Source organism: Pogoniulus pusillus, chromosome 2, assembly GCF_015220805.1.
Source record: "Pogoniulus pusillus isolate bPogPus1 chromosome 2, bPogPus1.pri, whole genome shotgun sequence".
NCBI classification, from domain to species: Eukaryota; Metazoa; Chordata; class Aves; order Piciformes; family Lybiidae; genus Pogoniulus; species Pogoniulus pusillus.
In genome coordinates, this window is record NC_087265.1 from 40867614 (window position 1) to 40892951 (window position 25338).

General features: G+C 37.8%; 1 protein-coding gene across 4 annotated transcripts in view; it reads left to right on the top strand.

Moving 5' to 3' along the window:
• The window catches only part of LNPK (lunapark, ER junction formation factor), a 37535-nt gene extending 25312 nt beyond the window's left edge, over nt 1–12223 (top strand). For all 4 annotated transcript variants that reach the window (XM_064162201.1, XM_064162222.1, XM_064162206.1 and 1 more), the window contains exons 10-13: nt 3226–3331; nt 3894–3964; nt 5217–5387; nt 11283–12223. In XM_064162201.1, coding sequence (XP_064018271.1) covers nt 3226–3331; nt 3894–3964; nt 5217–5387; nt 11283–11473 — 539 coding nt within the window. In that variant the 3' untranslated portion in view covers nt 11474–12223. The remainder of the gene's footprint in view (nt 1–3225; nt 3332–3893; nt 3965–5216; nt 5388–11282) is intronic.
• The last annotated feature ends 13115 nt before the right edge of the window (nt 12224–25338 follow it).

Consider the following 25338-nt stretch of genomic DNA (forward strand, 5'->3'; position numbering starts at 1 on the left):
GGCATTTCGTGTGGAAATAGCAGAGCAGTTATCTGATTAAGCAGGAGTTCCATATTCAATTAGCCATAACTCTTTACAGCTGGCACCTTTTGATGCTGAAACCTATTGCTTGAGCTCATTTAACTGTTATGGCTTCTTTGTTTAAATGGCAATAAAACTTTGCAGTATTCTGTAGTCAACAATGCAGCATACCTTTTTATGCTCTTAGTTTAGAAGAGCTGTACACTTATATAAATCAGGTGCAGAGGAGAATGCTTTCAGAATACATTCATGTTTCTTACTAAACCTTGCACATATTTTTTAACATGCATCTTGACATTTATTTAAATTTTTACTCTAGGAGACATAGCCATGCAATCTATATGCACAGATTAAAGTGTAAAATACCAAATACACCAGAAAATTTGTCTGTGTCATAGCTGAGTTCTAAAATCACATTGTTATTTTGGTGCAGAGGTTAAGCAACAGGTTGAAATCTGGTAGAAATGAATGCTCCTCAGAATTTGATTTCATATCCTGAAAATGCATTTCCGTTGGTTTCTCGTTTGATCAAATGGGATGGACTTCATGATATATAATATGAACTAAATTTCATAAGAGGAATGGCAAAACTTGAGACTTCCAGTGAGAGGCGTTGTTCTCTTCACTGATGATCGAGCTATGCATGAGTTAGTGTCAGGCCTTTCATTTATTGTAGGGTGTCTAGCAAGTTGGATCACTAGGCAAGAAAGGAGGTGGAATGCTGTCTTGAAAATAGAAGGTTTGCAATTCACCAGGAATTTTATGAGCACCACTCTGATGTGGAGTAGTTCTCTAACTTTTATTCCTGATTTTTAACTGAGTTGTAAAAAATCGTATGTTCTAGCTTGATAACTTCCATGATTCAATCTGAACACAGAGCTATACATAATATATTGACACCCTGTCCACTTAATGGAAGATCTTGGGCAGCTAAATGTTAAAATGCTTGTTTGTATTGTTTAGTGTAATGGAAGAAACTTGTCATGAAAAGTTGTGATCTCTCATATCTCTGCAGAGTCCACTGGGCCTTATTTTTTGCTAGTAATTGTTTATCTGTATTAGGAAACGACCAAATTTAGTTTTGTCCCTGAAATGAACTGTAAAGGCAAGTTGTTTGCAAGTTTTGATTATCTTGAAGTACCAGAAATTGTCTTTCTGCATCAGGAAATTGGTTGTTGGGTTACAAACCACATTTACTGAAACTGGCTTACTGAAAATTCCTTAATGAGTTTAAAATGGTGTTCTTGTTTTAAAGGCTGACTCTATAATAAAATGTCAGCTATCTAATAGTTCTACTCTTAGGGGAAAATTCAGGCATATTGAATAAGCTGGATGAAATTCAGCCTTTACTGCTGAAATGGTTTAGAGAAAAAAGGAGAAAAAATTAATGGACTTTTTAGAAAGAACAATTGCCAAGTCTGTTAATTTAAATAGTAAATATTTCTGTGATAATGCTTTATAGGCACTACTTTTTTTTTCCCAGCTAACAACTGGCATTTTGACCAAAAATGCTATTTTGTTGTAGATAGCAACAGAAGCTGCTGCAGTTGTCTGCTTATGTGGAAGCCCTGTTGAATTTTGTACTTCTCCAAGCCTTCCAGGCACATAAAATTTCAGTTGTGTAGCTGTAGTGAAAAAGTATGTAAATTCAGTACCTATAAGAGTAATATTGCATCTAAGTTTGTGTGGCTTGCCACAAATAACAATAGCCTTAATTATCTCTATTTTAGAGAAGATTAATAATTCATTTTCATTATACTATATTTTGTAGAGGAGAATCAATTTAACGTATATTACCACAGAGCTCCCATATGTTTGAAAATTAATAACCAGCAGGTAGTTGAGAGTTTGCCAAGCTTTGCAGAAATGACCAGTCTTTCTACAATGATTGCTTTTGATGTTTTTATTAATTACTTGGTGTCCATAACAGCATGAGAACTAAGATGGTTGGTTTGAGTTATTCGTAGGCAGGTAATTGGAGTTGTTCTCAGAGTGTGTTGTGATGTTTCATTCTTGGTAAATTTATTTAATTTTTACCTTGTTTATTAATTCAAGAAACTTTTCATATATTGCTGGTAAACAGGTCATGTGAAAATTTACACCAGATCTTTACTTTGTCAGATGTGTAATGACTTATTTTTTTGATGGGAGTTTTGAGTCTTTCATGTTTTTGTGATGCTTTAGGAAATGCATTTTACCTAAATTCTTATCTGGGCATCTTTTTCAGAATCAGTATAAAAATTAGGTCCAGTTAATGTTGCACTGAGTCTGTTGTGCCTTGCTGCTGTGAGGGTTTTCTTTGTCTGGGTTCATGCTTGTTGGCAGAACAGAGGAGTAAGCTGGGAAAATATTTGCTGATTGATATCTCCTGAATTCAGTTCACTTGTGAAAATGAGGGCTATTTCAAAAACGTTTGTGTTGAGCATGAAACTTATGTGCTTATTGATGGGTTGTAAATTGAAGTGCTTTTCTGATCAAATTTTTTTGTGCTTGTAAAGACTAGGAAGGTCCATTTAGGTCTATTACATAGTATTGATGAGAGGTGTTTTGAAAGCTTCTGTTAGAAATATTGCAGCCTTAGTGGCACAATTAGTCTTGTTCTGTTTGTAACACTTTGAGAGCGTGCTGCTGAAAATCTTTTATTCCACCAATGTTTCTGATGCTTGCCATAGAGGATGGGAGGTTAGCTTAATATCAGCATTGAGGTTTACCACAGTGTAGGACATTCTGCCATGAGTTACTCTTTGTTGTTTCAGTCTGTGAAGGTTAAAAAGTCCAAGGCTTGAAATGGTAATTACATTTCATGCTGTTTACATTTAAAGACCAGACCATCTTGGATCAGCTAAACAAATAGTGAGACTTGCTGTGCTGTCTTTGTTTGTGTATACTTATGAGATGTGTTAGTTCTGTATGTATGTTTCATGAAAGAGTATCAGTTGTGTTGGAGGCCATGGCTGTACAAGTTCTGGTTCTGACCCCAGCAAAAGTGCTACAAAAAAGCTAAATCTGTATTCTGATAAACTTGAAATCCACGTTTTTACCATGGCATCTTTTCATTAAATATCCTTCTGAATTAGTTCAGTTGGTTAACAAACTCTCTTCTCTTGATAATCCTGTATTTGGGTTTATTACATAAGCACACAAAGTGAAATATATGTAATAATATAGTTGGAAATAATTGTGATGTGGTTCATGTCTTCCTAGGTCTTCATCCTCCAGGCCCTCCTTTAGCAAGACCTATTCTTCCTCGGGAAAGAGGAGTTGTGGACAGAGTTATTGAATATTTGGTTGGTGATGGTCCTCAGAACAGGTAACGTTACTAAAGGAAGTGTCTGCTTCACCTGAAATCTCTTAGTAGGAGAAGTGGTAATATTTGGACAAAGTTAACCTCTTCTTTAGGTGGTGTTAGTCATGAAATGGAGAAATATCTATGCTCAAGTAGGTGAAAGAATGAACTTTGTTAAAGTTCAAAACATAATTGGTTATCTTAGCACTTGGTCATTTATTACCATTACAAATGCTTTCAAATTTCCTTCAAAATGGTGCGAACATAATGAAGCTTTCATGTTAAACAGTCACTTTTCATGTTGACTGTATTCTAAAGAAATATGAACTTAACTTGATGTTGTTTTCTCACAAAGATATTTTAAAATAGTTTGAACCATGGTGCTTAAACTACAGCTAAAAATACTTAATTGTTTTCAAGCCAACTTTATTATTTAACAAACAGACTTAGTTTGCTTTAAAGGATAACAACTTCACTGTGGAAATTGCCTTTTAAGAGTAAAGCTGTCAGTATCTAAGGTGAAATACATCTCACTTCACCATGTTATTACTTAGAGGTGTGTAATTATATATGTTATGTTTTCTAGGTATGCCCTTATATGTCAGCAGTGTTTTTCTCACAATGGTATGGCTTTGAAGGAGGAATTTGAATACATAGGTAAGAGTAGACTATTAGTTGTCTTAGATTTTGTAACTAACATGCATCATACTTCATTTTGTTGGCAGTTAAATACTTAACTGACACAGTAAAATGCCACATCATGTAAGAATGATTTCATGGTAACTTATTACTCCTAAGATTCACACCAATATTGAGAGAAGTACTTCATTGTAACTTGCAGGCCAGGGGTTTTGTTTAGAAAGCTATTCAGCAGAAAGAAGCTTTTTCCAACACATGTCTGAGTATTGCTACTGGCTATAAATGGATCTCAGAAAGGTTTTATACTGAAAAAATACCTGATATTAAAGTGTACCTTCTTTACCAGAACTGAAACAAAATTTTGTGCTTTGCAAGAAGATCCTGGGGAGGTACCAGAAACAAGCCCTAGGGGATTGTATGTGAATTTATGGCTGACAGTAACTTGAGATACATAGCTGTTTATTGAGCACAGATGTTTTGCCTCCTTTCTACCACATCTGTAAGCCTGATACTTAAGAAATGAGGGAATCTTAAATACATCTTTTATATCATTATATTCTGTTTTATGAGCAGATATACAGCATTGTAAGAATAAGTCGAATGTTTCCTGTGAACCAAAAACTACATAGTCTGCATGTCATCTTAGTTCAAATGAGTTCACAATTCAACTGTGCAAGAAATTGCCCCTTCCATCCTTGTTTTAAGGGGAGAAATAAGCATCTAACTATCAAGTGGTCTATTACAAAACTGCCTTTTAAGCACCACTGGAGTACAACTCTTCTCAAAAAACAGTGAAACGTACCTTGCAGAATCCATAGCATCTCCTTACTCAAAAAATGAAGGAAGTAGCATTTTAAGGAGAGAAAAAAGTAATCATCTGACAATGTAGTTCTTCTGTAAGAAAGAATAGAAGAACACCATATGGCAGCATCTGGTGGCTGAATTGAGATTATTTTGTTCATAGTGGTCAAAACTTCCACAGTTGTGGGCAGCACTTAAAAGTGTAGCAAAGCTGAAAGCAAACAGGTTTTTAAGAAGCAATTTATGCTGAAGTTAAAAATGGAGCTATATGGAACAGCTCGTGTAAATCTGATGGAAGTACACTCAAGTAGGCATGGTCACTTCTGTATAATCCTCTTTTTTTTAAAAGTATTTTGGTAACTTGAAAAAAAAATCTAGTTTTGATATTTTGGACAAACAGAAGATAGTGTAGGAATAAAAGTGAAATTTGAAATTAGTTAAGCTCCTTATCGGATCTGCTTTTCTGTAGCATTTAGGTGTGCCTACTGCTTTTTCCTGAATCCTGCAAGAAAAACTAAACCTCAGGCTCCAAGACTTCCAGACTTCAGTTTTGAAAAAAGGCAGTCCACAGAACTGCAATCTGAAACTGAGCCTCTAGAACCTAGAGAGCAAAAGCCCCAGGAGACTCAACAGACAGAAGGTATGTTCTGATCTCATGAAGTCTGCTCTTTTTGTAATGTCTAATGAAATCCTCTTGTGCTTGGCATCCATCTTCTCTGTTCAGATGAGTTTTTGTAAGAATAAGAGCAATTGAAGAACTGAACTGGGCTAGACTGTTGTTGGTCCTTCCCAACTGAAACAGGATGATCTGTTCTGACTTCCGTAGTGGCTACAGTTAGCTGTGTTTTCTCTATTGTTCTTGTCCCTATTTTTAGCTTTGTTTATACTGCTGTCTTCTACCTTGTACCCTAAGCTTTCTTAATGTTAGGCAGCATGTTTCATGGAGATGATGCATAATTCTTTTTTTTCACTCTAATGTTACTGATAGATAGAAAACATCACTAAAAAGAAGAACGGAACATGTCCAGGACTGGTTTGACTTTCACTGTTAAGCAGGTCATTGAGGTGTGTTGGAATTTTTGCCTTTGTTGGTTTTGCTGTTTTCCTCAGGGCAGGAAAATCCAGTAAAACTGCCTTGTTTAATTTTGGGAAGTTCAAAGACAAATTGTCAATTTAAATTTAACATAGTTCCTTTTGAGAGGTTTTATAGTCTGCAGATACAGTAGGCATCTGGTGTACAGCCACCAGGAAGATGCAGTATTCTTTAAAGCTCCAGAAATTACAACTTCAAACCAGAGGATCCCCAGTTAGATAGGTGTGTTGATGGGGTTTTATGTTAGTTTAAACAGGGATTGTGGAGGGAAGCTTCTTGTACAGCCCCAAGATTTAGATTAGAAATACAGCAGCTGTAGGGATCCCACAGTGTAACAGAAACAATGTTTAAGCTTGGTAGAATTAAGTAGTGTCCCACATTAGGGTGGATTCCCTCCCCCTATAGAGTAAACTCACTACAACACGGATTTTTTTGGAAAGTCAGGAAAAACAAAACTGTATGCAAAGTAACCTAGGAAACTTTAAGTACCAGAATGAAGCAATATACTTAATTTCTTTTCTTACCTTCAATGGCTCAGTCTTGACTTTCCATCAAAGGCTGGTCTGTTCTCTTACATGTTTCTCTTAGAAGTATTCATGTTTGGATCATATTGAGAAAGCCAGTAGGAACCACTTGATTAATTCTGCCTTGCCTATATTTGGTACTGTTGTGCTGTGTTCTTAATTCAGGTTGCTTTTAGCAGTATTTGGAAGGAAACCAATTTTGATTGCTTCAGTGTTCTCTGGTGAATATCTGGTGCTGATGTTCCAGGGTCTTCCTTAGATGCCTCCTCTGTACATGAGATTTTACTGTGGTAGTCATCATGTTATGAAGGCAGCTTCTTGTGTTGTGTTTAGATGTTAATGGAATTTCTTGACCACCCTGACAAAATATTTTGATTCAATGATCTGTCACTTTTTTCAGGATTCAAGGGATACAGCAACTGCTAATGTGTTTGAAAGGGCTTTCATTTAAAAGGCAGATGCAGAAACCTGGTGTGTTGTGGAACAGAAGAGTTCACTGTAATGTTGTCCTTTAAAAATAATGTCACTTTAAGTGCGTGCTTATAGATGAGCTCTATTGAAAGCAGAGCTTAGCTTTGGACAAGTTGTGCTAGTTTGAAGCTGGCTGGGATATTTTAGTGAGAGGAATTATAGACTGTGAAGGGGAAACAATGGTGATGTCTACTTCACTCATAGGCTTGCTGAGATGTATAAGAACAAGAATACACAGATAACACAATTGTTGTGTGTCTCTGGCTGCCTGCACTTCTCTCCCTAACCTGCTGTCTGTACAAGTAATCCTTCGTCTTTCTACCCTCCCTGGCTGATCCTTCCAACTCACCTTGAATGTAAGGCAAAGTCTGGGATAAGATAGAGGGGTAGAAAGGAGGTGGAAGGTTGGTTGGAGACTCTGATTTCTGGGAGGGGTGCTGTGTTTCTGTATTACTTTATTCATTTCTGTCTATAGCTGTATATATTATATCTGCTTGTATATTGTGCTGAGCTGTAAATATGAAGCTTCATTCTAACTTCCAGATCCTCTGAGTCTAGTCTGGGTAACTTCATAAAAGTAAGGAGGCAGATAACACCCAAACCATCACACAAGTGTTACATGTGGAGCAGAAACTTTAGCAGTAGAAGTGCTGGAGGACAGGTATTAAGAAGTAAATTTGAGTTACATGTTTTGGTCAATGGTCTGAATTTAGTCTGCAACAGTGTTTTGTTGGTGTCAGATTGTTTTTTGTTTGGTCTTTTGTATGTGAGTGTTTGTGTGTTTTTTGGTTTTGTTGTTTGTTTGCTTTCTGTTTTGTTTTTTAGTGAAAAAATGGACTGGAGGCTTTTTTTTTTCAAAGCAAATATGATCTGCTTTTATAGGACAGCATGAATCTCATTTGGTTTTCTTTGAGTTATTGTTTCTTTTCAGAGGTGCAAGTTTCTGCCTGCTGTGCTCTTTCCTTATATCAACTAATATAGCTAGAATTCAATTTCTCAAGCAGATATGGGTCAACTTGCCTTGAGTTTAATGACTTGTTCACAAGTTCTTTACATTTAAGAATGTGTCATCTTCTCAGTCTACCAAAGTTTAGTTTGGCTGAATGACATAGCCTACCTTTTAGCTAGGACAAAAAGGGTACAAGGAATCAAATGCTAAGCCAGTATCAGACTTCTTTTCAAAGGCTTCAAAGTAACTTCTGTGGTATTAAAACCACAAATACAGACTGCTGTGAAATGCATGTTCCTTAAAGATATTTCAGCCATGTGGTAGTGTGGGAAAGCCTGTCCCAGTGGGGAGCTACACTGGTGTAGTGAAGAAAACTTGTCCCAAAACATCTTGAACATAATGTGGAAATCTCATGTCCTTCAGTCGTTAGTGGTGCTAAGGTTGTGTGCCTTTTTCACACCAAGCACAAGTCAAGTAGCTATATTTTAGTGTTGATTTATTTTATAACAGTTCCTGCATAATAAGCATACAAATTCTACTTCATAGTGATGCAGTATTGTGATTTCACTTATTATACAGTAAAATAATCTCTATAATTAAAGTGGAGGGATAGCTGAAAACTTAAAATGTGAACCTACATAATGCTTAGCACTCAGTTTAAGCTGTAGCATTGGGGAGGGAAAAAGGAACTGCTGTAGCCAGGAGGATCAACTTTTTTAACGTTGCACTGATACATCTCTTAAAAGTCTGAGGCCAGCACAGGGCTGTTTGGTGTTGATCATGTGTGTGTAGCTACTATGTTCTTCACTTAAATCATTGATTAAGTATTAATCATCAAGGACCCTAATTTTCTTTTGTCATCTTTAGGTTTACCATTAGAGTGTTTTCTTCTTGGCTGCTGTTCTTACAATAATTTAAATCACACAATGTTGAGATCAGGTTGACTTTAAGCTTTCCATTAATTGGGGAACTACTGGAGAGAGTCCAGTGGAGAGCTACTAAGTTGACTGGAGGACTTGAACATCTCTCCTGTTTAGAGGAAAAGGCTCAGTGGACATCTTTTTGATGTCTATAAATATCCTAGGAGTGTATGTCAGAATGAAGGTGATGATCTCTCTTTGGTTGATGCACAGTGATAAGAGAAGGATCAACAAGTACAAACTAGAGGTTCCATCTCAACATGAGGAGAAACTCCTTTACAGTGAGGGTGATGGATCACTGGAACAGGCTGCTCAGAGAGGTTGTAGAGTCTTTCTTTGGAGATTTTCAAAACCTGCCTGGATGCATCACCTGCCCTAGGTGATCTTGCCTTTGGCAGAGGAGTTGGACTTGTTCTCCAGAGGTCCTTTCCAACCTCTAACATTCTGTGATTCTGTGTTTACAATGGAATCACTCTATCTTTAATGAAGGTCAGTCATACTTATAGTTGGGGTTATTTACTATGATTGCTGTGACTTCTTAGTTAAGTGACCTACTCTTTAGCTCCCAATAACTTTGTCAAACTTGTTGGATAAAATTTTTCCATTTGGAAATCATTTAAAATCTGAAGAATTTCAAGAGTTTGATAAACTTAATCAAGAACTAAGTGAAGGGAAAAGTCATAGATGATGTGACATTTTTAAATTAGACAATCAGAGTTTATATTCTACTATTGAGTATCAAAAAATAAAAGCAGCATCCTTCACCTGTTGTTTTGAATATGGGCAGAGCATGCTCTTGGTCAAGTTTGCTTCTTTTAATTACATGTTTTTGCTTGCTTCTACTAGTGGCTGGTTGTCCCTAGGGCTGTCCTCAAAAATGTTGTAGATACTTGGCATCAAACTGAATCAATGGTTCTTAATCTGATCAAGGTAAAGGGACAAGGCACTTCTGAATGATGCTTAGCGCTGTACAGTTGAGCGCTGCAGGACTGGAACTCTGAACAAGTAATAATTGGGCAATGCTGCAAATAATGGGAGAGGACACAGAGTTTTCTCTTCCATGCATCCTATACTTTGACTCCAGGTGGAACAGCAGCAATAAAGAAGGGGTGTAACTCAGGTCTCCAGGGGTTGTAGCAAGGAAAGGTACAAAATCATTTGTAGAATTTGAGGCTGAAGAAAATACAGAAATGAGACAAAAATGTCACTTGGGAGATAAAGATTGATGGAATAGAATCCAGGAAGAGAGAGTTGGGATAGTCTGGAAAGAAACTGGAAACATTGATTTGGGTGGAAATAGAAGGATAGAGGCTCTGACTTGAAGGTATCATTGAGTAGCCTGTGATTGAGAAGGCATGGAAGGAAGCTGAACTGGGGACTAAGCTGTCTGGAAACATGTTAAGGTGGAAGATGGAGTCAGAGGAGGAACTGGAGAAGCTGGGCTGCTCTGAGCAGTCTGAAGTGGAGCCTGAAACTAGCTAGATGTGGAGAAAGACGTTGAACATGATGTTGTGTGGAAAGAGCTGTCTTGAGTTCTTGGTGATAAACAGCAGTTGTACCAGCTGTGACTTGTGACCTGCCCACTGCTCTAGCTTCTCCTAAAACTTTCAGCTCTGCCTGAACACTTGAGTATCAGCTTGAAGCCGCCTGATTTACTTTGACACCAGGCATGTTTTGATAAATATATTACAGACATTTGATAAGGTTACAGCTCAAAAATGTTAACTTTGCATTGGTTTTGCACAGTTTGCCTTCACAGTATGCAGTCATCCTGTGTACTGTTGACTAATGCTAGTCAATAAATAACCTGCTGTTGATGGTATCATTCTATAGTACCTTTGTGTAGTGCATCATTCTGTTCAGTTTTTCAATGTTTATGCTTATTTCAAAATGTGACTGCCTTTCTTGTGTGCTACTGAAATCCTGTTGTGAAGACAGAATTTACTTCTTCAGAGAGAGTACTTAGTATTTTGGACTGCTTGCCTATTACCAAAAACTCCCATCCCAGGCTGAGATACTCCTGTGGTTTTGCCCTACGCTTACTGTGAGAGGACTGAGAACACGCAGCAATCTTCAGAGTATGTTTTGAGATGCTTAGACCTATGTTATTCTAATTTTTTTTCTTTATCTGGTTATCTGGTTCCTGATGTTTTAGTTTCCATGAAACAGAATGTTTAGTTTCTGTGTACAGTTTGAACTCTTAAAGGAAAAGCTATACTGTTGGTAAAACTTGAATTACTAAGAAGCCGAATCACCACAATGTCTTCCTGATGCTGTCTTGCATTAATGAACAAGCTTAGAAATACTTTGTGGAGGAGCATGTACAAATAATGCATAATTTTTTTTATAACTGAGATCTGAACTCTTTTTTCATTGTGATTGTGTGTGTGTGTTTTCCTGGCTGTTACCATTTTTCCCTGTGACTCCCTCATTAGAAAAAAAGTAGTTCTTAGCAGTTTTGGACTTCACAGTGACTGGTTAAAAATGTGTGTAATGGCAAGATATTGTTTCATTTGCTTTCCAAGAATTTTAGCTACCTCTTAATTTTTGAAAATGGTTATTTAATTTTTCTTTTCAGATTCTGAAGAAGATGCAGCCCAGATCACTGAAACAGATGAGACAGATAATGAAGCACCAAGTCCTGAGCAGCTAAATGATAAGCTAGCTGAAGAAGTTGTGAAAGAAACAGAAAACATTTCAACAACTGGAGACTCAGAAAGAGAGTCTATTTCTGAACGAAGTGAAGAATCTTTAGTGAAAGCAGAATAAAGTACTTCAAGTGCCTTCTGTAGCTAGTTTTCAGCTTTGTTCATGCCTATTGTTACTATTCAGGTGAGCTTTTTTTTTTAATGGTACCACCTAAAAGTCTTGCTTGAGCTTGAACTGCCTCAACTGCCACAGTATGTCGAAGCTATGTGTAGAAGTGTGGGTATTGTAAATTAAGTACGTGTCTTTAAGTTAGTACAGAGAATGTGTAGTTGGTTGAAGTTGTAGCCATCATTCAGTTTGCATATTAAAAAAAAATAAGCTTTCCTAAGGGTGATGTATAATTTGACATCTCTTTAGCTGTCACATGTAATGAACAATTACTGGCAGCAGCTGACCTAGTAAGTTTGGTCTAGTGAACTTAAGATACTTTTTAATGCTTCCCTGTTAAAATGAACTGAGTACATTTTTAAATACACAGAAGTTTACAAGCAGAAGTGTCATCCAAAAATTGACTTGAGCTTATGAAAGTGTCATTACAGTGGTGTTAATGTTATTCATTGTCTAACTTTTTGACAGAATTCAGTTAAATTGCACTCGGATAAATGGCATCTCCTTTGGTATTTGCATTGCAGATGAACCAGAGGCACATACATACTCTTTTGTGTTTACATAAAATATAGAAAGTCTTTGCACTTGATTGTACTTGAATACAAAGCACTATTTATACCTGTACAATAATGACAAGATAAAAGTGAATTTTGTGCCTTTGTGTATTTTGTTAAAGGAAAATAAAGATATCTATCAGCATTATTTGCTTTGTGATTTCTAAAACTGAAGAGAATTTGTGTTTTACTGTATGCAGCTTTTCTGCAGTTAGCTTGTGGAAGTTCTGAAGAAATAAAGGAGCATGTCTATCAAAGCCACCTTAGCTACATGTAATGTAGAAATAGATCCCTTAGCAATAGGGGAAGTGCATGTGTATTTGCCAGAGGACTTTCCTAGCTGTGCCTAGAGTCTGTTGATACTATTTGTGAAAATAACAATGAATATTTGCTGCAGGATTACTGAAAATGTGTATATTTTTAATTATTATTGTACAGCTTTTCAAATTAAGGACATGTGGTGTTAAATACAACAGTTGGGAACCTGGACCACACTTTTTCTGGTGCCTGGCATTGGGGTACCTAAATCAGTTAGATTTTTAAGAAGTAGGTGTAGCTTAATTTGATGTAGTAGTTGTGTGCAATGTTCTGATTCTTGAGAAACTTCAAAAACAGGTGTGTGAGGTGGCTTTGTTTGTTGAACTGGTTTGACAGTGTAAAGGCAGCAGTAAAAAGCTAATTTTGTGTGGCTCCAAAGACTTTTGCAAGTAAAACATGTTTCTAAATGTGACCTTAGTATCTGTGTATTTGAGAGATAATTATACATTTAGGAAAATTATTGCTGTTCACACATACTTTGATTCTTTTATGGTTAATTGAAAAGTTCAGTCCTTCCACTGGTTAGTAGCAAGTTTGGTCTGTATTTAGATAAACAAGGAATTTTTGTTCTGGTTCACAGAGTAAGTTGCAATTCACATTATAATTAATAGTCTTAACAGTCAGAATATAGACATGTGATTAAAATTACCTCTAGGTATTTGACTATAGAAACAATCAGTAAAAGCATTTTGTGTGTAACTATTCTAGTTGGGAATACAAGTAAAACAGTATGAGAAAAGTGCAGGTACAAAGTGATAGGGAAATGTGTTCTTCAGTATTTTAAGAGAATGCATTTTAAATTTTGGAACCTCTTTAAAAGAGAGATGTGTGAAATGTGACAAAGGTAACTCATTTATGTAAGCCCTCTCAGATGTTAGCCTCTTTATTGTGTTTAGTGCCTCACTAATTTATCTCTTTAAAGGCTGATTTCTTTGAAGAAAAAAAAATCCTTAAATGTGACATGAGCAACTTTCTAAAGGAATGATTGATACTTTGTATAATGTAACTGAAGGATCAAATAGAGACAGTCAGCCTGATGTGAAAACAAATGTTTGTTTTAAATGGGAGAAACTAGCTTTATGAGACTGAAGACCACCTAGGAGTTTTAAAGAGGGGAAGTGTAGATAGTTTTCCTGAGCATGCTGAAAAAACATGTCCAAGCAGTCTTTTCTTCCTTAATTGCTTCAGAAGGGCTTGAAATTGTTAAGGAGTATAGATCCACTTTTAACTTCCTAATCTTTCTGGATTTTAGAGCAGTTGTAATAAATGAGGCTAAAGAGTTAATTATTTTGCAAGTGAGCTTAGTCTCAGGGAGGGATATGACAGTAACAGTCTCTGGGCTTTCCTCAATTTACAGTAAGCATTCACATGTTACTGCTGCCAAGTATGTGTGCCCCGGTCCTGGTATGAATGTGAGAAGGGGATTCTGTTTCTGCAGCAGTTGCTTGGCTTCTGTCTACTGATGGTCTGGCAATAGTAAAAGACAGTTGTCCAACAGGAATTGAATCAAAATCCCCAAATATCTGCCATCTAACAGCAGTATCCACACTGAGTCATGTTTTCATAACCACTTAAAATTTGGAAGTAGGAATATGTAGAGCAAAAAGGTATAGCAGTTGTCAGTGATATGTAATCCAAGGGCAGACTGACTCTCAAAAGTTGAGGAGATGAAATAATGCAAGGGGTTAAATACAACAAGTGCTGTAGTTTGTTTTGTTGTCTTATGACTTCCAAGTGTATGTGTGAACACTTTTTTCCTGTAAAAGTACTTAAAAGTCTGGTCCTGTGAAACGCTTGCTTCTGAGAACTGTTATACAAGTGCCCTTATCACCCATCTGTCAGGTCAAGTTCTTAAGAGACAAAAGAACCTGAAAAGATTTTTTTTTTCCTGAAAATGTAGTAGGATTTGGCTATTACTACATGGCAGTACACACTCCAGGCTAGTATCATGCAGAAATAATAAGGATGTATTTGACAGCAAGTACTGGAGAAGCTTGTTTGGTGTTTAGAATTGGTTCTAAAATTACAATTAATGGTAGTGGATAAGTGATTAACAGGGGGAAGTGTTTGTTGTTCAGTAGTTGTCTCTAGCTCAGGTCTTAACATAAAGACTGAATATGTTCTGTACAAGAATAATGCATGTAAAGAAAGTTGTTAAAAATGAATTGCTTCTGGAGTGAGATTTGTTAGGTGTTCTACAATGAGGATGACTCTGTGTGGGGAAAGGAAGGGCCTTTCTGTGACTATTTCACTAGAACAGTAACTTTGCATAATAATTTTCATCTTGGAGGGCAAATCATGTGACCAGTTTGTGTTCTCAAGCAACATTTTTAGGCCCTTATTTCCTTCCATTTCTTGTGGTTTGATTGTTTTGTTTTCCTAATATCTCAAAGATGTTCTTTCCTATCCAGTCACATGATTTAAAAATGGTTAGATCTCAGCATCTCATGCTTCAATTAATTCTATAATGCAAACCTGTCCAGATTTCTGTGGTGTAGTGAGCCTGTGTAGTGTCATACCTGTTTCTAGTCTGGAGGAGACTGTTTAGAAGATATATCCCTAAGAATAAGAGAAGTCTGCAAATACACTGAGTACATAAACACTAAGGAGAAAGTAACTTTTTATTTGGTAAATAAACTAAGAATGAAAGTTTGAAAAATACTAATTGTTAGCACAAATAAGTTTGTGGGAGGAATTAGGTTTAAAATTTAGAGTAAGAGGACAACAGCAGATTGCCCAGTGACTGGTGGATGCTTTTTAATGGTGTGTGCCTTTCCTGTTTAAGAATGTATTAAATGACAGGTTCTGTGATTAGTTCATCAAAGAGGTTTTTAACTATTACCCAGATATTTGGATTCACTGAAGGGAAAGTGTTTGAGAAACTTAATCGCTGATCTGTAGAAGTGTTTTTTTCTACCATTGTGTGGTCTTTAGATGAAGTTCACATGTCCTAAGTTTTTTGGAAGGTGGTGAAGGTGAGGAATTACAACTTTCTCTTCTAATGCTAGTTTTCCTAGGGAACTGATTGGCATAGGGTTGTCGGCCTCCAGGTCTTGGTGTGTAGTAACACATCAAGCTTTTATCAGAGGACAAACTGTAAATTTCCTTCAGAAGTGTGCCATACCTGATATTTGTGTCTGCTAGCCTGAAATGACTTGATTCTTGCCCTGGATTTCTGTCTTTTTTGGAGAAAGAAAAATGTCATCCTCAGTAGGTGAGAATTTCTCAGGAGTTGGTCTTCACTGGGGGTTTGCTTACACAACAAATAGACTAAGTTTTAATAGCTTTTAACAATAGAAACTGTTCTACTCCAGCACTAAAAAATAAATTGAGTTGTCCTTAAAGATCATGAATCTCAAGGAATTTGACTTATCTTCACATTGCTTTTGATTTGTGAACCTCTCCGGGGTCCTGTCAGGTCACATTCAATCTTTTCCCTGCAAGAATAAGATCTAGAGAGGTGTATGATGGGCAGGATAGAGAGAAGGGCTTTAAAATGAGACATATTGATTATACAATAATTTGCTCCTGGACCATGGGGTTTTGAGATTAAAGCAAACACTTTAAGATTCTTGATAGATTATCTAACTCGGCAACAGTGCAAAATCTAAAGCACTGAATCATCATACAACCCTTTCAAGGTTGCATAAAATCAATTTGTTCACAACTTAATTTTTGCATAGAAGGAAGAGTCCTGACCAATTCTCCTATCACTAGTTACTTCTGACTGTAGTTACTGTGGGACAAACTACTTAAGAACTGTTTGTGTACCCAGCGTTGCACTGCTAGAACTCTCAGTAAACAATTAACAATGTTTTTCAGGAGAGCTTTGCGAGCTGTTGCCGCAGTAAAATGATGTATTCTTCTCCTATTGTGTGACAAGAATAATTTTCAAAAGGGAGATTGCAGTTACCAGAGAAATACATGCAGCAAAATCCTGAAATAATCAGATATAGGAGGAAACAAGGGGTGCAGGTGCTGGAGATCTGGCAATTTTGGGTGTTCAATTTGTAAATTCAAATTCAACTCTAAATTTGTGACTTAGATTGAAATAATAATTCTTTCTCTCTTTCTCCTTTTTGCTGCCTAAATGAAAATAGAGATGCTGGATTTGTAGAAAACTCAAGAAACAAAGACCTTCCAGCTTTCCTGAAATGGTCTGCCCTGTAATTCCTTGCATCGCTTCAAGGAGCTCTACTAACTTGATGAAACTTAATTTTAACTTGTCAGCAGACAGGAAAACGTTTTACAAAACCACAGAAAATGCATTTTAAGAACACTGTTTCAATGATGTTTTGGAAGAAATGTGAAAGCTGGTGTTTCCTATGTAGCTGTTGTCTGTGTATCTTGTATGTTTGGTATATTGAACTTCTATTTAAACAGGAGATCCTGCATAGAATCTTGAATTCTCATTTGTGTTAGTAGCTTTGTTGCTACATTAGTGAAGCATATGTGTGCTTATGTATTCTAAATAGTATCTTTAATCAGAAGTATCATTTTAATCCTAGCTATGGCCTTGACCAGAAGTTTTATAACCTGCAGCTGAAACTCAGTTAAAATCAATGGCAAAGATATTAATTAGTGTAAATTCTTAAGGTCTGGTAGACTTCACGATATGGCTGTCTTTTCTGTTTGTAACTGAGGTGAAAATTGAACTTGTATTTCTCTTGAAATCTGGTATTTGACAAAGTGAAGTAAATTCTAGAGTGTGAAATTAGATTATGTAGGTGGTTGTTGGACTATATGTTGCCTTTGCTGTGTCTGATTTCTCAGAGGAAACTGATTCTGGAAAAGTTATTGCATACTTACCAGATCCAGATGATGATGACTGGGAAGAGTCAGATTGCTCTTTGGATAGCAGTGATTTATGGTTTCAAATGACAATTCTGTGCTGACTGTACTCAACTTGGACTTCATAGCTGATTTTTAATTTTTTGGAAATGTGTGGGTTTTTTTATTTTTCAAGAGAGCTTGGTAGGTTACCAAAACAAGGATGAGGGTGCCCCAGATTGTTCAGTGCAACCCCCACCCCCAAGCTGGACTGGCATAAGTAGGAAAAAGTTGTTCAAGGTTGAGTAGGTTCTGATAAGACCCATTTATCTGTGCTACAGCCAATTGTGAGAACTCCTGCCTCATGGCATGGACAACCAGCTAGCCACCCTCAAAGGTCAGGCTGGCATATGACTGCAAAATTTTGTGTGCTCACTCAAGTAGAGGCATGGAAAACCTGCCTAGACTCAATGTTTAAAAAAAAAAAAGTATAAAGTTGTGACAGCTTCAAAGAGAGCTGTGAAGATGCTGACTTTGACCTGTGATTCTACAGACATTTCGGGGGGGTATTATACAGGTTTTATTGTGTCTAAATGGTGATTTATGTCCTTATGCCTACATTATTGTCCACAAGGTACTGCCTTGTGTCACAGACCTGTATTACCATTTTTTTTCCAGACTGCTTCATTAGTACAGCTGCTTTAGCTTGTGATCAGTGTACTACACCTCATTGATAATCTGGGGGAGTATTGGACACCCAGAAGTGACACCTAACCCTGTCAATCTAGCTTGATTGACCCCTCAGCTTCCAAAACATGGGTTCATTTTTTTTAAAACCCAGGTTAGCCCCACATCCATTTTCACACACATTCTGGGCAGTTTAAAGGTTGGTCACAATCGAATATTGCTCTTTCAAATTTGATAATGTATGAGTACAGAACTGTGACCTCTGATACATAGTAATACATCAACATGACATGAGCCGTAAGTGCAGCAATTACCTTTACTACACTTGAGATTGCGTTTTAGCTCTCATCTTGTAAGCAATTATTTCAGGGGGAAAAAAGGTGCCTCTAAGTTTAAATATATTTTGCAAATAATGTAAATGCAGAATTTAATCTTTGGGGACTTTTTGATTTAGAGGTGAATGTTTTCAAGTGAATCTTGGCTTTTATATTAACATTGCTTCAGTGGCAGAAAGTAGCCCTGTGCCGCTGATTAACTTTAAAATACTTTTTTTTTATCTAGGAGAGTTTCTTGAAACCTTTTTATTGTTTTCTGATCAAGTCTATGTTTCATATTCTGATATATGTCTAAAGCCTGATCCTGCAAGCAGTTGACATGCCACTGTGTTCATTTTGCTCCCATAGTAATACTTGTAAGAGTTGGTTATGTGTATGATAATATTGCAAACTTAACGTTTTTCCAAGTGCCTTTTGGAACATGGCAAGAGTATCTCAGACCTGCACCGTGTACTGATTTAAAAGGTGGTTTTGGCTGCTCCAGAGGTGTTTCATATTTTCTTTTTCTTGAGCAGATCAAGGTGTACTTTGTTTAGTTTCCAAACTTCCTCACCTGTTGTTATAAATTACTGAGTAATGGTGGCACACAACCGCTACCTGGCAGGTACAATAAAACCACAAATCAATACAAGTATAAAGCCTCAAAAGGACTGGAGCAGTTGGAATATCTGTTCTGTGGATTTAAATCAGAATAAAATTACTATGTCATTCTGAGCAAGCAATTGAGTAACCATTGAATGGGGATTTCTTTTTTTTTAAATCAGTGCTGCCTGTCATGGGCAGAACTTGAAGGAACAACTTGGAATAGAACTTCTTGTTCTTCTGAAATACCTGCTTCCTCAGCAGCTGGTCACTGAGCACTGGTGGCATGCTGGCATTAGACATCAAACTTCTATTCAGGAGCTGGGGAAGGGCTTATTTTTGTTCTATAGTGGTGTGAAATCGACACCTTTTGGAAGTGGTTTTCTTTAAGCTGTCAAAAATCCAAACTGCTAGTCCCCAGTAAAAAGGGTTGTACTGGGACTGCGGTGCATGAAACAGATGACCCAAGTTGCTGATGCCCACATGGGAACCAAATGGAGCCTGTATCCCAAACCTGTTGAAGGCAGAGGGGCGTGCTTTCTCTAGAGTAGATTTCCAAGCTGTGGAGACTGCTTGTTTGCTGGCCATCTACACTAGTTGCATTTTGATAAGAAAGGGGAAAAACTTTTGTAGTGGAAATTTCATCAAAATGCAGCAGTCTTTCTAACAGATTTTTGCAACATTTTTTAGCAACAGCTAGAAAATTCTTGACTATTTGTACTGTCAGTTTTTCCTCTGGGAGGAGAAGCAAACCCAATATGTTAGATTATCCATATATTACTGGTTAAACTTCTGATCATACAAATGTTTGCAAAGCCATGGGGAAGATGCTGCTTGGGGAAATAGGCAGACATGTTCCTGTGCTGTTCCTTCTTGCTTTCAGCTTTTGTTGTGTAAGGGCATTTGGGCCTTTGATTCATTCCTGTGTTGGCAGGAAGTTCTTTTGGGTGAATGGATGCCCTCCTGCCTGTAGGTGACTCCATGAGTGGAGAAGTTAATTTGTTACTTGATTACAAGTAGCAGCAGCAGGACAATGGCAACTGCAGTGTCACTGCGTGTTAGTGTTTGTTGATTGTTGTTTGCTGATGCTGAATTAATTACTTCTGGTAACAACTTAAGCATCTTTAGTACTCTGTATTGGCATGAACTTGTTAAAGAATTGACACACTGACATTCCCCAATGGTAAAATCTTTTGTATAATACCTGGCAAACATTTCCTTTCTCTCATATTTTAGGGAGGATAGTGAAGGTAATATGTATTTCTTTCTACTGTTTCTATTACAACAGTACAATTATTGACTAGGGCTGGGTGCTAGGTTGGACTGGATGATCTTGGAGGTCTCTTCCAACCTGGTTGATTCTATGATTAGAAATACTTTTAAAAAAGTACTAGGGTTTTTGTTTCAGCTACTTGACTACATCTGTATGTTGCTGGGGCTTTTGTAAGGAGATGGTGAATGACTGCCTGGTTGCAGAATGTGTTTTATTTTTATGGCTTATCTTAAAACTTAATGGATTGCAATGGTGAAATCCTCCTGGAAGGTGCTTGTTGAATTATTGAATAAATGGTGGGCAGCTGAAATTTAAGAACACCTAATGGAAAGTACTCAACTAATACTGTGTGCATATTATTGTGAATACTCCTGATATAATGAGATGTTATATTTGTCTAGTCATGAAGTCTGATCTATTTGATTTTAAAATCTCAGATTGTGTTAAAAGTGAGTCTAATGCTTCTGAGTGCTGGAATGTTGTTAGCCGTTGCAAACAGTACTGAAGAAGTCTCAGGATGTATAAAGTGATAGATGGAATTTTGTTTGGATTTCTTTTTTCTTTCAATGCCAATTTAATTTTGATTTATTTGGCTCATTAACCCAAGGATTCAGAAAATTGAATGCCACCCGAGTGAGGTATTATTAACGCTAGTGAAATATCTTCAGGATTGCTCCACGCTTATAAATTGGTCTTTTGAAAGCATTTTAAAGGCATAATGATGCTGTAGTGAAAATATACAGCACCATTTAAAAATTGCAAAATGCTTATTTGATTTCTGAAATAAGACTTGGTCACCTGACTTAAACATATACTGATCTATTATTTATGCTTTGAAAGTAGAGCTGATAAAAAGCATAAGTGTTCTTGATATTATATTTTGTCATATCTGGCCAAAAAAGATTGAAATCCAGAGAAACAATTTTCTGAGAGAAATGAAATAGTATGCCCTCCTGAACCCCTGGGGAAAATAGCCTCTCTGTTTGCTCAGAATATGAAGCAGTAAAACGGTATAAGTAAAACAGACAGCCCATGTCACATTCCCATTTGTACAGTCCAGAATGATGTTTTAAAAACATTTTCTAGTTATTTTTGATAAATAAGTGGTGCAAATAACATCTGCAAACCAACCCTGCTGATGTAAGAGGTTTTTTTTTTTCGGATGAGATTTGTTTGTCAGTGAAAGTTCAGAAAACTGCTTTGCAAAACTAAAGTTGTATAACTCCCCCAAAATATACATAACAAGTGTACAAGAATATGTGCTGCTTTCCTCTTGCCTTCCCTCTGAGAAATTAATGGTGACTCTCTGTTATCTTTGCTTCTGGGAGCAGAAGGTAGCTTGATAAACTTAACTATCAGAAAGCTCAGTTGCTAAACAGAGGCTTGTTTTCTAGGTAATAAATAGCTGAGCGTTCACGTTGGTAGTGGGGCATCCAGTTACCTTTTTGGAACAATGTGTCCTGGTTAAAGCCTTGAAATTTCCCTCAGTCGTTAGTGCCCTGCTGAAAGCTAAGCTTAAGGGCTGTAAGAGCATTCTACAGGGGATGTAAAGTATGTGTGTTGCGTGGCTGTTGCTTTCTGCAGGTTCTACCACAGGCTGACACACTGAGGGTGAAGGGAGTTCCCTCGAAGTCTTGTAGTCTTCACTGTAAGGATGCTGACACCATTATTTTCCTCCAACGGTATAAAAGCTGAAATACAAAAAATCCCTGAGCAGCAGGGTTGAAAAAACAGATGTCATGGCTCTACAAATGTCCTGTTGCCCAAGACTGGCCAAAGAAGCATGTGTCAACATAGAATCATAGAATCAACCAGGTTGGAAGAGACCTCCAAGATCATCCAGGCCAACCTATCACCCAGCCCTAACCAATCAACTAGACCATGGCACTAAGTGCCTCATCCAGGCTTTTCTTGAAGACCCCCAGGGACAGTGCCTCCACCACCTCCCTGGGCAGCCCATTCCAATGGGAAATCACTCTCTCTGTGAAGAACTTCTTCCTAATATCCAGCCTATACCTACCCTGGCACAACTTGAGACTGTGTCCCCCTGTTCTGTTGCTGGTTGCCTGGGAGAAGAGACCAACCCCCACCTGGCTACAACCTCCCTTCAGGTAGTCTCCCAAAACTTTCTTTGTTGAGGAAATGGACTTTCAGCTGTATTTGAATGGAAGTCCTCAAGGTTTTTATTATGCTTTGGACTTCGGCTCTCTACAGAGTTGGTTAAAAACAACTTTGATGATGTGTTTGAGGGATTCAGAGTTAATGGACTCCATCTCAGTCTAAATTCTGTGATTCATCCACCAAGTACAGGATGCATGTGTGTTGTAAATATGCATGTTTAATAGTGACCAAAAAATTATGTTTTAGTTTTTCAGCCTTTGCAAAAATAATGATTAAATAAACTCTGAGCTTATATTACACTGAAATACTAACTGGTATTTTGTTTTAATAACTGAACAACAACAAAAAAGGGTTTATTAGTCTAGTAACATTTAGTTGAGAGAATCTCTATTTTGTTTTTGAATGAAAAAAATCTTAAGTAGGTAGCTTTTGTCAGGGTCAGGGCTAGAATTTAGAAAAGCTAATTTCTGTCATAGAATCAACCAGTTTGGAAGAGACCTTCAAAATCATCCAGTCCAACATACTACCCTAGCACTATCCAATCAATTAGACCATGGCACTTAGTGCCTCAGCCAGTCTTGTTTTAACACCTCCAGGGATGACAACTCCATCTCCCTGGGCAGCCCATCCCAATGGCAAATCACTCTTTGTGAAGAACTCCCTCCCAACATCCAGTCTATACCTCGCCCAGCATGACTTGAGACTGTCCCCCCCTTGTTCTGCTGCTGGTTGTCTGGGAGAAGAGACCAACCCCCACCTGGCTACAGCCTCCCTTCAGGTAATTGTAGACAGTAATAAGGTCACCCCTGAGCCTCCTCTAAATAATCCCAGCTCCCTCAGCCTCTCCTCTCAGGACCGTGTTCCAGGCCTCTCACCAGCTTCATCATCCTTCTCTGGACACATTCCAGTATCTCAGCATCTCTCTTGAATTGAGGAGCCCAAAACTGGACACAGCACTCAAGGTGGGTTCACTGTTCGTGATCCAGGCCAGGATGCCATTGGCTCTCTTGGCCACCTGGGCACACTGCTGGCTCATCTTCAGCTACTATCTACCAGTACCCACAGGTCTCTTCCTGACTGCTCTCCAGCCACTCTGTCCTCAGCCTGTAGCACTACCTGGGGGTGTTGTGGCCAAAGTGTGTCCTATAGTTGTATATGTTCACTGCTATATATAGTGATGATGGTGGTAACTGAGAACATGATATTCTATGAATAATCAAAATAGATACTTCTGTACAGGAAATACAAGAAGGAATGAGCATGGTAATATTAAGTTCTGAATACATTCATGTGTTACTGATCTAGCCAAGATTCATTACATGTTTCTCTTTGGGAAAAAGGCTCAAGTGCTTCAATACAGCATGATTTATCAATTGTCTACCAGTGAGAGAGATATATATATTTTGATTTAAGGACAAGGACTTTATATATAGTCATGAGGGGACATTTTTTTATAGCCATGAGAGGACATAAGCATTTTGTTAAACCTGGCTTTATGGCATCATTTATTTACTCAGATATCTTGTTTTTGATGTGGTACTTCTCTAAGTAATTATAAGTTTAATTCCTTGTTGATTATTTTTGATGAAATAGTTAATGGTTTATGTAATACCTATTTGAAAGTTCAGGCATTGCGGGCAATGGGTGTCATTTTCCTTGTAAGGTAGGAGCCCAGGAGATCTTAAAGAGCAAAAGCACTTTTCAGTTGTTTGCTCACTGTTTTTTGTGCTGCAAGTGTAGCAGGGCTGTGTAAGTAGGTTGGTGGTGTAGGGGTTTTTGTAAGTGTTATTACTGGAGTTCCAAGGAATGCCTCTAGAGAGCTTAATTGAATGAATCTGTTCTCACTGTCTGAAAATATACTGGAGGAGAATAGTTTGGAAGTAGGGGAAACAAAACCCAAAAAACCCAAACCAAAACCAAGGCACACAAAGAATCCCAACCAATGTTTTTGGGCTGCTTCCCTCTGGGCTGGGAGAACACAGTTAATAGAGAGGTTTGGGGTTACCTTGTAAGTTCTTCTTGCTGGGGCAAGCTGTCCTCTGGGACCTGAAGTGATGGTTCCAGAACATGTGAGTTTATCACAGGGAGGAGCTTGGCCACACTTGATAATCAAGTTCCCATTATCATAGAATCAACCAGATTGGAAGAGACCTTTAAAATCATCCACACCAACCTATCACCCAGCCCTGTCTGATCAACTAGACCATGGCACTTAATGCCTCAGCCAGTCTTGTCTTAACACCTCCAGGTATGGCGATTCCACCACCTCCCTGGGCAGCCCATTCCAATGCCAGTCACTCTCTCTGTGAAGAACTCCCTCCTAACATCCAGCCTAGACCTCCCCCAGCACGACTTGAGACTGTGTCCTCTTGTTCTGTTGCTGCTTGCCTGACAGAAGAGACCAACCCCCACCTGGCTACAGCCTCCCTTCAGGCAGTTGTAGACAGAGGTAATAAGAAATCTGTAAGATAGTTTATACTGGAAAAGTGGTATGCACCCCCAGAAGCAATAGACTATAGCTCTGTAGTGAAACCCACTACTGTCTAATAATTACTAAAATGTATCTAAACAATATTGATATACTTTGATATATGATCTGCCCTCTACTTAATCCCACATCTCCATGGTGGCTCGAGTGTCGGGCAGAGGAACTACAAATGGTCAAAGAGCAGAGTGGCATTGGAGAATCTGCAAAGGGTTTTAATGGATCCCATTTAATCTGTCAAAACTAATTTAATCTCCAGAAGATTTGTGTCTTAGACACAAAATCACAGGAAACTTTGAGAGATGGAGTCAGTGGTGGAAGAAGCACTCATGTCAACAGTTACGTGGCATCTGTGGTATGAGAAAGTGTTTGACCTGGATGAAGGTAAGTTTCTTGCTTACCTTGCAGTGGGAGAATACATGTTTTGGGTCCTGTTTTGTAAAATGCTCATTACTATTTTTTTTGTTGAAACATTTGAACAAGTGAGCAAGGAAATTTATGAATACTTTTAACTGCATCTTTGCACCGTGGAGACCTCCAATCCCTATCTGTGGAATATGAAGCTCATCTGAGGAGGCTGTGGGTTACCAACAGCAGCTACTGCTGGCAATGTTGTCTCAGAAGCATGAAGCTAAGAACCCCCAAGAGGAAGGTGTGCCAGTTTGACTTCTGATGCTCAACCAGTGCCCATT